Genomic DNA, 12337 nt, shown 5'->3' with positions numbered 1-12337 from the left:
ATGATAGTCTACTTATATTAAAACATTCAGAATGTTTTTCTTTCTTTTTTTTTTTTTAAATCCTTACCTGAGGATATGTTTATTTGAGAGAAAGAGAGACAGAAAAATGTCAATGTGAAAGAGAAACATCGATCAATTGCCACCCATATGCGCCCTACAAGGGCATTGAACCCACAACCTGGGTATGTGCCCTGACCAGAAATCAAACCCAAAACCTTTTGGTATATGGGACGATGCCCCAACCAACTGAGCCACCTGGCCAGGGCTGTTTTGCTTTCTTTAAAAAAGTATTTCTTAGTACCCAGAAGTGAACTCACAGCAGTAAATTCTTACTCTAAGCAACTCTAAGCTTTTTCAATTGATTAGCAAGATACAGAATAAAATCTAGGCCAGTAACTTCAAATATGTATCACTTCAATAGAGGTTGGTTATTGTCAAGATCCCCAAAGAATGTATGAACTATCTAACTATAAGATGGGAAGGTATCACCCAGCTGGTGTGGCTCAGAGGTTGAGCGCTGACACCATGCACAAGGAGGTCCCGGTTTGATTCCTTGTGAGGGCACATGCCCGGGTTTCAGGCTCAATCCCCAGTAGGGGATGTGCAGGAGGCAGCCGATCAATGATTCTCTCTCATCACTGATGTTTCTATCTCTCTCTCTGAAATCAATAAAAACATATTAAAAAAATAAAACAGGAAGATATCTAAAGGATACTTTTTTTAGTGTAAAAACAAACAATCTACACAAAGAGCAAAACTGTGTAAAACAGGAAAACACACACTCGCTACAGTCTCACATGCATATGAAAGGAAAATGTTTATTAGTATACTCTCCTCACCTCTAAGTAGGATTCCGAGTTTCACAATGTTCATGTTTCACTTTACGTTATTCTGGACTTTTACATTTTTTTACCATAAGCATGTATAACTTTTAGTAGTAAGATTTTTTATGTTGTGACTGCTGTTAAAAGGTTTATCATCAACTTCATTCTTAGGAATAATTGTGAATGCCAATATTTTTAACAAAAAAACTATTCCCTCAAAGGACTGACTTCTACCATTCATAAAGGTCATCACGAAACAAGGATATTTACATATACAATCCATGGGACATGGTCTTTTTGGGTAAAATTTCACAATAGTACAATACCTCAGCTCCACCCATCCATTTAGGCTCATCAGGAAACTCAGCACACAAAATATCTTCTGACTGATCAGTCCCCAAGACATGGTAGCAGAGCTTCTGGTGGAGGTTGCTGGACGTCTCTGTGCCTGGAAGAGTTAACAATGTAGACTGAAACGCAGTGTGCCATTTTAAGAGAATCTATTCCACCCACACTGTACTATGCTAGAGTCAAAGTCACATATCTGGTTGTAGGATATAAGGTTATTACATAAAAGTTCATCGTTTTTCTACATACCAGCAATGAACAAATGGAATTTTAAACTAAAAACACAATACCACTTACATTAGTACCCCCAAATGGAATACCTAGGTATAAATCTAACAAAATATGTATGAGATCTAGAGGAGGAAAACTATAAAAACTTTGATGAAAGAAATCAAAGAAGAGCTAAATAAATGGGGGAGATACTTCATGTTCATGGTCAGGAAGACTCAATATTGTCAAGAAGTCAGTTCTTCTCAACTTGACCTTTCGATTCAATCCAATCCCAGTCAAAATCCCAGCAAGTTATTCAAGTTATTTTGTGGATATTGACAAACTGATTCTAAAGTTTATGTGGAGAAGCAAAAACAAAACAACAGCCAACACAATATTGGAGGACAGACATTATCTGACTTCAAGACTTACTGTAAGTAATCAAGACATTGGTGCCATTGGCAAAAACAGACAAAAAGATCAATGGAATAGAGTAGATAGCCCAGAAACAGGAGCAAGGGTTACACAACAGAGAAAAGATCATTTTTTTTCAACAAACAGTGGATAGCCACATGTAAAACAATCTAGACACAGACCAGACACACTTCACAAACATGGACTCAAAATGGATCACAGCCCTAACTATACATGCAAAACTGTAAATGTCCCAGAAGACAACACAGGAGAAAACCTAGATGACCCTGGGTTTGGTGGTGACTTTTTGGATACAACACCAAAGACACAATTCATGAAAGAACTGAGAAGCTGAACTTCATTCAAATTAAAGCCATCTGCTCGGTGAAAGATACTGTCAAGGAAATGAAAAGACAAGCCACAAACTGGGAGAAAATATTTGCAAAAAACACATCTGATAAAGGACTGTTATCCCAAATACCCAAAGAATTACTAACACTCAACAATGAGGAAACAAACACCTGATTAAAAAATGGGCCAAAGATCTTAACAGACAGTAGAGATGGCAAGTAAGCATATGCAAATATGTTCCACATCATAGGTCATCAAGAAAATGCAAATACAACCCAGGTATCATTATCAGAATGGCCACAATCCAGAACATGGATGACACCAAATGCTGATGATGTGGAGCAATGGGAACTCTCATCCATTGCTGGTGGGAATGCAAAATGGCACAGCCACTTTGCAAGACAGTTTGGCAGTTTCTTCCAAACCTAAACATACTTCTACCACATGATGCGATAATTGCACTCCTTGGTATTTACCCAAAGGAGTTGAAAACTTATTTATGTTGATGCAAAAACCTGCACACAAATGTTTGTAACTGCTTTATTCATAATTGCCAAAACTTGGAAGTAACCAAGATGTTGTAGGTGAGTGCATAAGTAAACCATGCTACATCTAGACAATAGAATATTATTAAGCACTAAAAAGAAATAAACTATCAAGCTGTGAAAAGATATGGAGCAATCTTAAATGCATATGACTAAGTGAAAGAAGCCAATCTGAAAAGGGCAGATAGTCAATATCAACTAAAGGCATTCTGGAAAAGGCAAAGCTATGGAGTCAGTAAGATCAGTGGTTGCCAGGGGTTAGGAGAGAGGGAGGGAGGGAGGATAAAGAGGTGGAACAGAGGATTATCAGGGCAGTGAAACTACCCTGGTATAATGCCACAATGGCGGATACATAGCGTTACACATTTGTGTGAACCCATGGAATGTACAACATAAACTGAAGTCTAATGCAAATGATCGATTTGGGGTGATTATGAGGTGTTCATGTAGGCTCATCAACTGTGCCACTGTGGTGGAGATGCTGATAACAGGGGAGGCTATGCATGTGTGCAGGCAGGGGATGTATGGGAAATCTCTGTAACCTGTGCTCAATTTTGCTGTGAACCTAAATTGGCTCTAAAAGTGAACTATTAAAAAAAAAGTTAAGAATCAGTTGAATATCATCTGGAAGTAATTCACACATATATGCTGATTTTTGAGGCTGTAGTAAGATTGAACTATTTTTATTTTATTCTGAAAATGTACCAAGCTTTCAGAACAATGAAGGAAAAGATAATACCATGACACACAGTGCAATATCCAGATCTTGTGTCATAGAAATGTACACTTGGAAGTCTCTATGATCCTCTCACCCAATGTCACCCCAGTAAATTTAATGAAAAAAACACCACCGCCTCAGAGCACTTGGTGATTTTCCAAGGGTTTTCTGGGAACACGGGTAAGAAGTGCGCAGTCAGAACTGCTCAGCTTTTACTGCAAGGGCCTCCAGCACTCACCCTAAGTGGCTGCTGAGGTTCTCTGGACAAGAGGGCAGCAACTGACAGCCGGGAGGTACTGGCTTTCTTAGTTCAATTGCAATTGCTATTGTTGCCACTGAAAGTGGAGGATAACTGAAATTTTTCATGTTTTTCCCAAATTAACTTAATAAACATTGTTCTCTAACAAGAAATGGCCAGTTATATGCTTTTTTGATCTCCCAGAACTTGGAAATGGCCAACAATTTCTAACCCACTGGCACTCTCAGTACAGACACAGAGGTCTTTCTTTAGCCAACATCCTTGATTTTAAAACCTCTTAGCTCCTTTTGTAGATCCCTGGTGAATTCAGAGAAAGGTACTGAGTAGCATAATCAAAGGCAGCAGACGGTAAACATAGCCAAAAGAGATGAAAAGTGTTACAGCTTTATTCCCAATTCAACTGGGAGGGGGCGGGGGGGAGACAGAAAGGAGAGCATAACTGAAGATGACAAAGATACAGGAGGTCATGGTAAGGGGGAAACATGTGCGGTAGAAAGCACTGGCCAGGCCCAGGCTCTGAAAAAGGTACCTGAGACTCTGCATCCCAGCTCCACAGCTCTAACAAAGGGATCGTAAAACCCACCCGTCAAGACCAGCCCAGAAACATGAGAATGCTATCCCTCGAGTGGAATATGGAGTGGCATAAAGACGCTGATAAGGTGCAGGACCCTTCCTGTCTGGGAAGATGAGTGAGGGGGGAAAGAAAGAGGGACCACTGGACACAACAGGATCTTTGTGAAACTGAAGAGGAGAAGAATAGATGTGTATGGGAAGTTAACAAGGAGAAAAGTGTCAAGATAAATGCAACCAACAGGGGAACTGTAACTTCTGATCGGGGGAAGAGATCAATGATGATTGCAGCAGAAAAATTTTATAATCACTCAACATCATTAAATAAGTTGGTTTTATGAAAAAAATCCATCTTCTCCATGATCCCCCTGTGACGTAGAACACATCTGTGAGAGATTGATTGCAATAATGGCCTCCATTTTTCACAGTTCCCAGTATCTGCTTGAATAGGGGATGGTCAACAGAATGCAGGGAAGTGACAGCATGACAGTAACAAGCCCAGGCATCTAAGAAGTTGTGCCTTCAGCTTTCCCTCTTGGAATCCTGCTGAGCTTTCATGCGAACTAGCCTGCTAGAGGATGAGAGACCACATGGAGCAGAGCCGAGGACCCAGACATGTAAAAGTCAAGCCAACTGACCTGCAGCTAACCACAGACAGATACATGATGGAACTCAGCTAAGCCCAGAAGAACTGCCTGGACAACCCATAGACTCAAGCAAAATAAATGGTCATTATTCTAAACCACTGAGGTTTGGGGTGACCTGTTACACAACGAAGTTACCTGGTATAACGTTCTTTGAGGAATCCTGGCTCTAGACCAAGCATGTCAAACTCAAAGGCTAACACGGGCCAAATAAACAAGGTTTAAGTTTATGTGGGCCGCAAAAAAACAAAAGCTTCAATTTTCATAGAAACGTAGGTTTATTTCGATAGGCATGCTAAATACAAAGGGCTGAAATAAATGAGTAATCGTTAACATAAAGTAATAGACATTTTAATAAAAACTAGTATTTTTTCTTGAACATTAACTTACCAGGCACTGAATAACTGCACAAATTAGTAAGTGTAACACAAATAAACCTATTTTTCTTGTTCTTCAAAAGCAAAATATTTCCTGTTGCGCACACCAAACAAGTCAGTCCAAGACTAATGATGTGGCAATTGGCTGCTAAAATATTCGCTGCTAGTAGTAGTGGAGAGAAATGGTGCGCCTGCACATAAGGCGCGTAAGGAAAATGAGTGCAACACGATTATAGTGATCAGTCATTAGCGAATGTTGTAGTTCGTTATTAATAACTAAAGGCCCAGTGCATGAATTCGTGCATGGGTGGGGTCCCTCAGCCTAGACAGCGACTGGGGCCGATTGGGGCTGGCCAGCCAGGGGGAGGGGCTGTGGGAGGTTGGCCGGCCAGGAGGAGGGGCTACGGGAGGTTGGCTGTGGGAGCACACTGACCACCAGGGGGCAGATCCTATGTTGAGCATCTGCCCCCTGGTGGTTAGTGCATGTCATAGCGACTGGTTGACTGGTCCTTCGGTCACTTAGGCTCTTATATATATAAGAAGGTGCAATAGGCCTTCCTTCCCCTGGCTGCCAGCACCGGTTTTCCTCCAGCACCCGGGACCCAGGCCTTCGTTCCGGCCACAGCGGAGAAGCCAAGCCTCTTCAGTCTTCAGTTTTCGCTCGGTCTGGAGCCTTCAGTCTTCGCTCTGAGCCTTTGTATGCAAATTAACCCGCCATCTTTGTTGGGTTAATTTGCACACTCACTCCTGGTTGGCTGGTGGGTGTCGCAGAGGTACGGTCAATTGTGTATTTCTCTTTTATTAGTGTAGACTAGTGGCCTGGTGCACGGATTCATGCACATTGAAAGGAAATTAATTAGAAAAAAGATTCATGCTGTAATTACTTTACTGCAAAAAATTACATATCAAAATAGTATATATAATATAGTATTACAAAATTAAAACATGCGTGCGATTGGCACCAGAGAGAGCTTTATATATATTGCACATGTGCAAGACAATGTTTATTTTTAAATTGCCATTATGCATCATATGTACTGGCCAGTCGGATGGTTGATGAATAAATCACGATGTGGTTCACATTGAATGTCAAGTAACAACCAAATTCACGATTGACAATGACAGATTGAAACACACATGTGGGATTGGTGCCAGCGAGAGCTTTACATGTATTGCACATGCACGAGGCAATGTTTCTTTTTAAATTGCCAGTGTGCATCATATGTACCGGCCGGTTGGTTGGACATACAGTCGTTCACTTAGCCTTTTATATATATAGATAGATTATGTATAACAGAATATTGTAAAAATTAAGTTACGGAATTTTTATTAAAATGTTTCTTACATACCGTTATATTGGCTGGGCCCCCAAAATATTCACTGTGGGCCGAGAGTTTGACATGCTTGCTCTAGACCAAACTGTTAGGGATTAGTTTTTCTTTTAAAGTTATGGGCGTCACACTTCTATTTCATAAAAAAAGTGCCTTCACCTGAAGTCTTAACGTACCATCACTTTTTCCATCTTGTTGGGGGTAAGAGTTGTAGAACATCCCCTTCCCATCATGGGTCCAGGCCATACAGCTGAACTTGACTCTTTCAAGCACATCTGGAAGCTCTTTGGCACCATCGACTTTCATAAACTTGATTGTCACCCAGTCGGAGCCACTGGCACTCAGACCATAAGCAAAATATTCACCGTCTTCACTGAATGCATAGCCTATGGAACACAGGAGAAAACCAACAGTGATGGGGACACAGTGGCTGGCCCTGCTCACTGCCCTGCGCTGTCCCACAACGCTGCCATACACGGAGGCAGAATGTGGTAGTGAGGAACTCTGAGGGCCAAGCCCATGTCTTACAGGCATTTGCCTTATGACCTTAAGCAAGTCTTCCTTTCTTCATCTGTAAAATGAAGTGTTGGATTATACGTCCTCTAAGATGCTTCTATTTTTTAATTTCTCTCAGTTAAAAGCAGAGCTCACCTCGGACTTTCAGCACCTTTTATTTACACTCTAAAGGGAACAAGTAAGGAGTAAGGAAACTGCCTTTGGAGTAATGATTGAATTAGGACACACACCGTGAAACAGAACTAAAATGGAGTCATTAGGTAATTTTTGGAATGGACTCCAAACTATCTGAGATCATTCTTTACAACCCCATTTTCTGAGCATTACTGGTACTGGAGGATTATCGTCCATACCATCCGAACACCACCAGCCCAGGCAAATAAGGCCTGAGGGTCTGCAATGAAGATCTCACACAGCCCACGTTCCAAAAGTGACCGTGGAAAAGGAAGAAAAGCAACACCATCTATGGACTACTCCACTTTGTCCAATTCTTTAGGGACATGACAGATAGATCATTGTAAACACCATGGAATGTTTCCTGACAAATAGTTACACATGTATAGCAGCTTTCATCATTATGAATTATCATTATGGTATAGCATTTGGTACCAGACACCAACACGAGAAATTTCCAATTTCCTCTTAGAATGTTTGTTGAACTTTACCAGGGGGGGGGGGGGGGGTGTGGAAATTATTCTAAAGAAACCCAACTATTTTCAGGGTTTTCTACTAGTTTTACATGAGACCTCTATTAATGGAAAATATGTCTAAAACTTTAAAAAGCCTACTTATTAATCACTTACAATTCCTATAAAATATCCAGGATATGTATGTAATTGCAGAAAAGAATCTAGAAGATGATGGGGAGAAAATATTCACTTTCCACTCTATATAACATTGTAGTGTTTGAATTAGCTATGTGTAATTATAAAATTTTCAGAAAAATTCCAAATAAAAATTTTGATTTCAAATTATATTTTACTTATTTTTGTTAATCCTCACCTAAGGTAGTTTTTCCATTGATTTCTGGAGAGAGTGTAGGAGAGGGGGAGAAATAGAGAGAGAGGGAAACATCGATGTTAGAGAGGCACATCATTTGGTTGCCTCCCACACGAGCCTGCAACTGAGGTGCATGCCCTTGACCAAAATTGAACCCATAAACCTTTAGTCAGCAGGCTGACACTTTATCCACGGAGCCAAACCAGCCAGGGTTCAAATATGTATTTTTAAAATGTATATACTACGCCCTAGCTGGTTTGGTTCCGTGGATAGAGCGTCAGCCTGTGGACTGAAGGGTCCCGGGTTAGATTCCAATCAAGGGCACAAGCCGGTTTCGGGCTCAATACCCAGTAGGAGGCGTGTAGGAGGCAGCCGATTAATGATTCTCTCTCATCATTGATGTTTCTATCTCTCTCTACCTCTCCCTTCCTCTCTGAAATCAATAAAAATATATTTTAAAAAAAATGTATATACTAGCCGAAGCTGGTTTGGCTCAGGGGATAGAGCATTGACCTGCAGACTGAAGGGTTCCAGGTTCAATTCTGGTCAAGGGCACATGCCCGGGGTTGCAGGCTTGAGCCCCCGTGGGGGTGTGCAGGATACAGACAATCAATGATTCCTTCTCATCACTGATGTTTCTCTCTCTCTTCCCCACTTTCCCTTCCTCTCTGAAATCAATAACAAAATATATTTTTTAAAATGTATATACTATCAAAAGAATCTGAATGTTTACCACCCATACTATAATTTCCCTATAATACCACTGTCAAAGACTGAAGCCAGGTCCTGTGTTGAATTTTCCTTTTCATCCATCAGGACATGAAGATGGCAACAATTACATAAAAAAGTTACTAGAATGAATTATCAAAGTGAGAGGTGAGACTCTGTTATAATGAAGTCTTTCTGGATGAGTTGCAAGATAGACCTTTGTTAAAACTAAATGAATCCTACATTATTTCACAGAACCAGTATATTAATAAGTTCATTTAACTCCAACTTCCAATTCATGGAAGAATGCTCTTATTAAGCTGGCTCGCATCTTATTACTTTCAATACCAGTTAGTAAAGAATCATCATTTACATACACAGCCCATTTGGAGAGGAGGAGAGGGAACCACTAAAAGACTGAATGCCTTTATAAAAGGGTCCTTGCACAGCTCTGTTTAATTCCCACCTGATTATAGGACTACAGTGTTCCAACTGCTCAATTCTGTAGGACTGAACCTACAACCGTGCTTTCTTAATAAAACAGAAGATGCTACAGAAGATGAGCCAACTGCACCAAAAACATCTGAAATGCTACCAAGATGTGGTTCTCAGAGGATACAGTTATTAAGCCATAGAACCGCAAACTTCCTAACCCTAGGACTAGTGTTTATGCCACAAACCTGGGGTAATCTTTATGGCCTGTGGAGGAGGGTATCTTTGGGACAGGATTATTTAGGAGACATATAGCAACTGTAGGCTAAACTTAACTCAATTTTTAAACTTGCATCTTTAGAGGTCAGGGTACCAAGTTGTCCAATTTTTACAAGATTGTATGTTTTTACTTTTAATTATAACATACTGACAATTATCTAAATTTTAAAACTCATAATCAATCTCCCCCCCAAGGAAACGGATCTCAAAAATACTCCTTCCTATTTTATATTTATAGTTGAAACATTCTTTGCATAGCTTAAATTTCTTATAGAAGAGGATTGTGTTTCTAATCACAGATGGTTCTCAGGGATATTATGGGAAATGATGAAGCTACTTCAGGGTCTCAGAAGCCCTAGGCGCTAATTTGAGGCCAGTGACAAGTATTCTCCAGATCTGCTTCCTGCCATCGGAAGGACACGTGATTACTCACGTGTCCGAAATACACTGTGCAAAAGTAGCTCTCCTGACATAGCGTGTGCATCTGTTCTGCAACAGGGTCCACGCTCTGTCTGGTATTTCAGAGGTGAGGTGACTGCTCCAACACAGAGCGTGGAGTGGGGGCCTGGGACTCCCGGGGGCCTGGCTGTGGAGCACTCACCTCGAAGCGCCACCGTGCCATCGTCGGAGAGTACGTTGGGGTCTAGGAACACCCTGGCTTCACCCTCTAAGGAATCCTGTACATATAATACTCGCTGGTTCTGCAAACCTGTATTGTAAAAATAGAAATACCTGCGGGACAGAGACAGTCTTTATTTAGCGGTGGAGTTGTCTATTTGTGGAGTAAAACCAAATGCACATAAGCAAACACACACACACACACACACACGTACCGCAGCAAACGGGACATGGGGACTAGGTTGTAGTTCCCACCATCTCCCTATACCTCGAGTTTATCTGAATTGCTTTAAGTATTCAAATTCTGCACCTTAACTAAACAGAGACAAAGACTTTTATTTGCTAAATAAAAGGCTGCTGGGTCGGGGTCAGCAAACCTTTTCTGTAACGGGCAAGACTGAAAATATTTCAGGCTTTGTGGCCACACATATCCGCTGCTACTACACAACTGTGAGTTGTACAGAAGCAGCCAAGGACAATATATAAGTGAATGGACATGGCTGCGTGCCATGTAAGCCTCATTAATAAAAGCAGGTGGTGGGCAGGGCTTGGCATGCAGATCCACTTTGTTGATCCTTGGGGAAAAAGGGGATACTGAATTATTGATGATGCTTCCAATGAGGCTTAAAAAACCCAACTAGAGAATATGCTTGAGTGTGAGTAAGAAAACAAGAGAAGCAAATTATTAGGTTCTACTTCCTGGACAATTTTCATTTTTGGATAGAAGAAATGCATATAATAAAATCTTTTCAAGTAGTATAAACCAAAGATAATTAAATTTTAGAGGCAAACGAATCTCCATTGTTGTTTATGAATCATGCCATCTCACCAATTACTGGCCATAAGAAAACAATAGTTTTTTACACTCTAGATTTTGTCGTAGGACATATCTATACTAAATTTCTTTCTGTTTTTCTTTTTTGGTGATCATGTTCGTTGTTTTTAATTTATTTTTAATTATAGTGACATCTACTAAATTTCTTAATCCTTATTTTAAGAATTTGGACAATAGACCAAAAGATATTCTCATATTTAAGCATAGAAATGAATCCATTTTATAATGAATTAATTTGATAAACTGATAAGTTATTCAGAACTTGTTTTATCATTTAAGAACGCATTCAATTAGAAAAGTGAAATAAAATTAAGTGAAAGTAACGTCACGTACCGCTTTCCTTTCTTGAAGTGGCAACTATACTTGGGATAGTCATACAGCTCAGTCATCCTCTCCTTGTATAAACCTCGGATGGGGCACTGCTCAAGGAACGGCACCGTGATCTTGTTCTGGGCCTCCACAAAAGCCTGCAGAAAAAAGGTAAATGGCCCGAGAAAGTCAGATATAAAATTTACCACGAGAAATGTTTTACTTTTATAACTTGCATCAGAGAGATGCAGCAATTCCACTTCTGGGACTAGATCCAAAGATGCTGAAGAGATATTACCTACAATAGCCAAGATACGGAAATGCCCTAAGTGTCCGCTAACGGATGGGATGGATAAAGAAAATGTGATAAATACGTATGTACAACAGAATATTACTCAGCCACAAAAAAAAAAAGGAAATTCTGCCATATGTGACAACATGAATAGACCTTGAGTGCATTATGCTAAGTGAAATGAGTCAGCAGAGAAAGACAAATACTGTATGATCTCACTTATATGTGAAACCTAAAAAAACCCCACACAAACATTCACAGAAGAGAGATCAGATTTGTGGTTACCAAAGGCAGGGAGGTGGGGAGAGAGGGAATTGGATAAAGGTGGTCAAAGGTACAAACTTCTAGTTATAAAATAAGTATAGGATGCAATATCTAATATGATGACTATAGTTAACACTGCTGTATGATATATATAAATAAGTTGTAAGGAGAGTTAATCCTGAGTTCTCATCATACAACATGTTTTTTCTTTGTATCAATATCAGGTGATAGATGTTAACAAAACAATGTGGTAATCATTTCACAATATATGTGTAAGTCAAGTCATTATGCTGTATACCTTAATGTTACACAGAACTGGGGGGGGGGGTGTAGACTAAAAAATGTAACAGTGAAACCATATTTTCCCTCAATAAATAATAACGAATATTTACATGGCACAAACTTTGTACCAGGAAGTATTAATTAACTCATTTAGAACTCATAATCGGAGGTTCTTTAATTAGCCCACCTCTGTGGATAGGGAAACTGAGTCT

At 40.0% G+C, this 12337-nt stretch overlaps 1 protein-coding gene across 1 annotated transcript in view; it reads right to left on the bottom strand.

The window, feature by feature from the left end:
• The window catches only part of PREP (prolyl endopeptidase), a 111767-nt gene that overhangs the window by 78196 nt on the left and 21234 nt on the right, over positions 1 to 12337 (bottom strand). Inside the window, exons 3-6 of the mRNA XM_079781420.1 lie at positions 11312 to 11445; positions 10127 to 10257; positions 6768 to 6977; positions 1151 to 1272 (exon numbers count right to left, since the gene is read on the bottom strand). Of these exons, the coding sequence (XP_079637546.1) occupies positions 1151 to 1272; positions 6768 to 6977; positions 10127 to 10257; positions 11312 to 11445 (597 nt within the window). The remainder of the gene's footprint in view (positions 1 to 1150; positions 1273 to 6767; positions 6978 to 10126; positions 10258 to 11311; positions 11446 to 12337) is intronic.

The sequence above is a fragment of the Cnephaeus nilssonii genome (assembly GCF_951640355.1).
Source record: "Cnephaeus nilssonii genome assembly, chromosome: 9".
NCBI classification, from domain to species: Eukaryota; Metazoa; Chordata; class Mammalia; order Chiroptera; family Vespertilionidae; genus Cnephaeus; species Cnephaeus nilssonii.
This window is presented reverse-complemented; position numbering and strand designations above follow the sequence as displayed.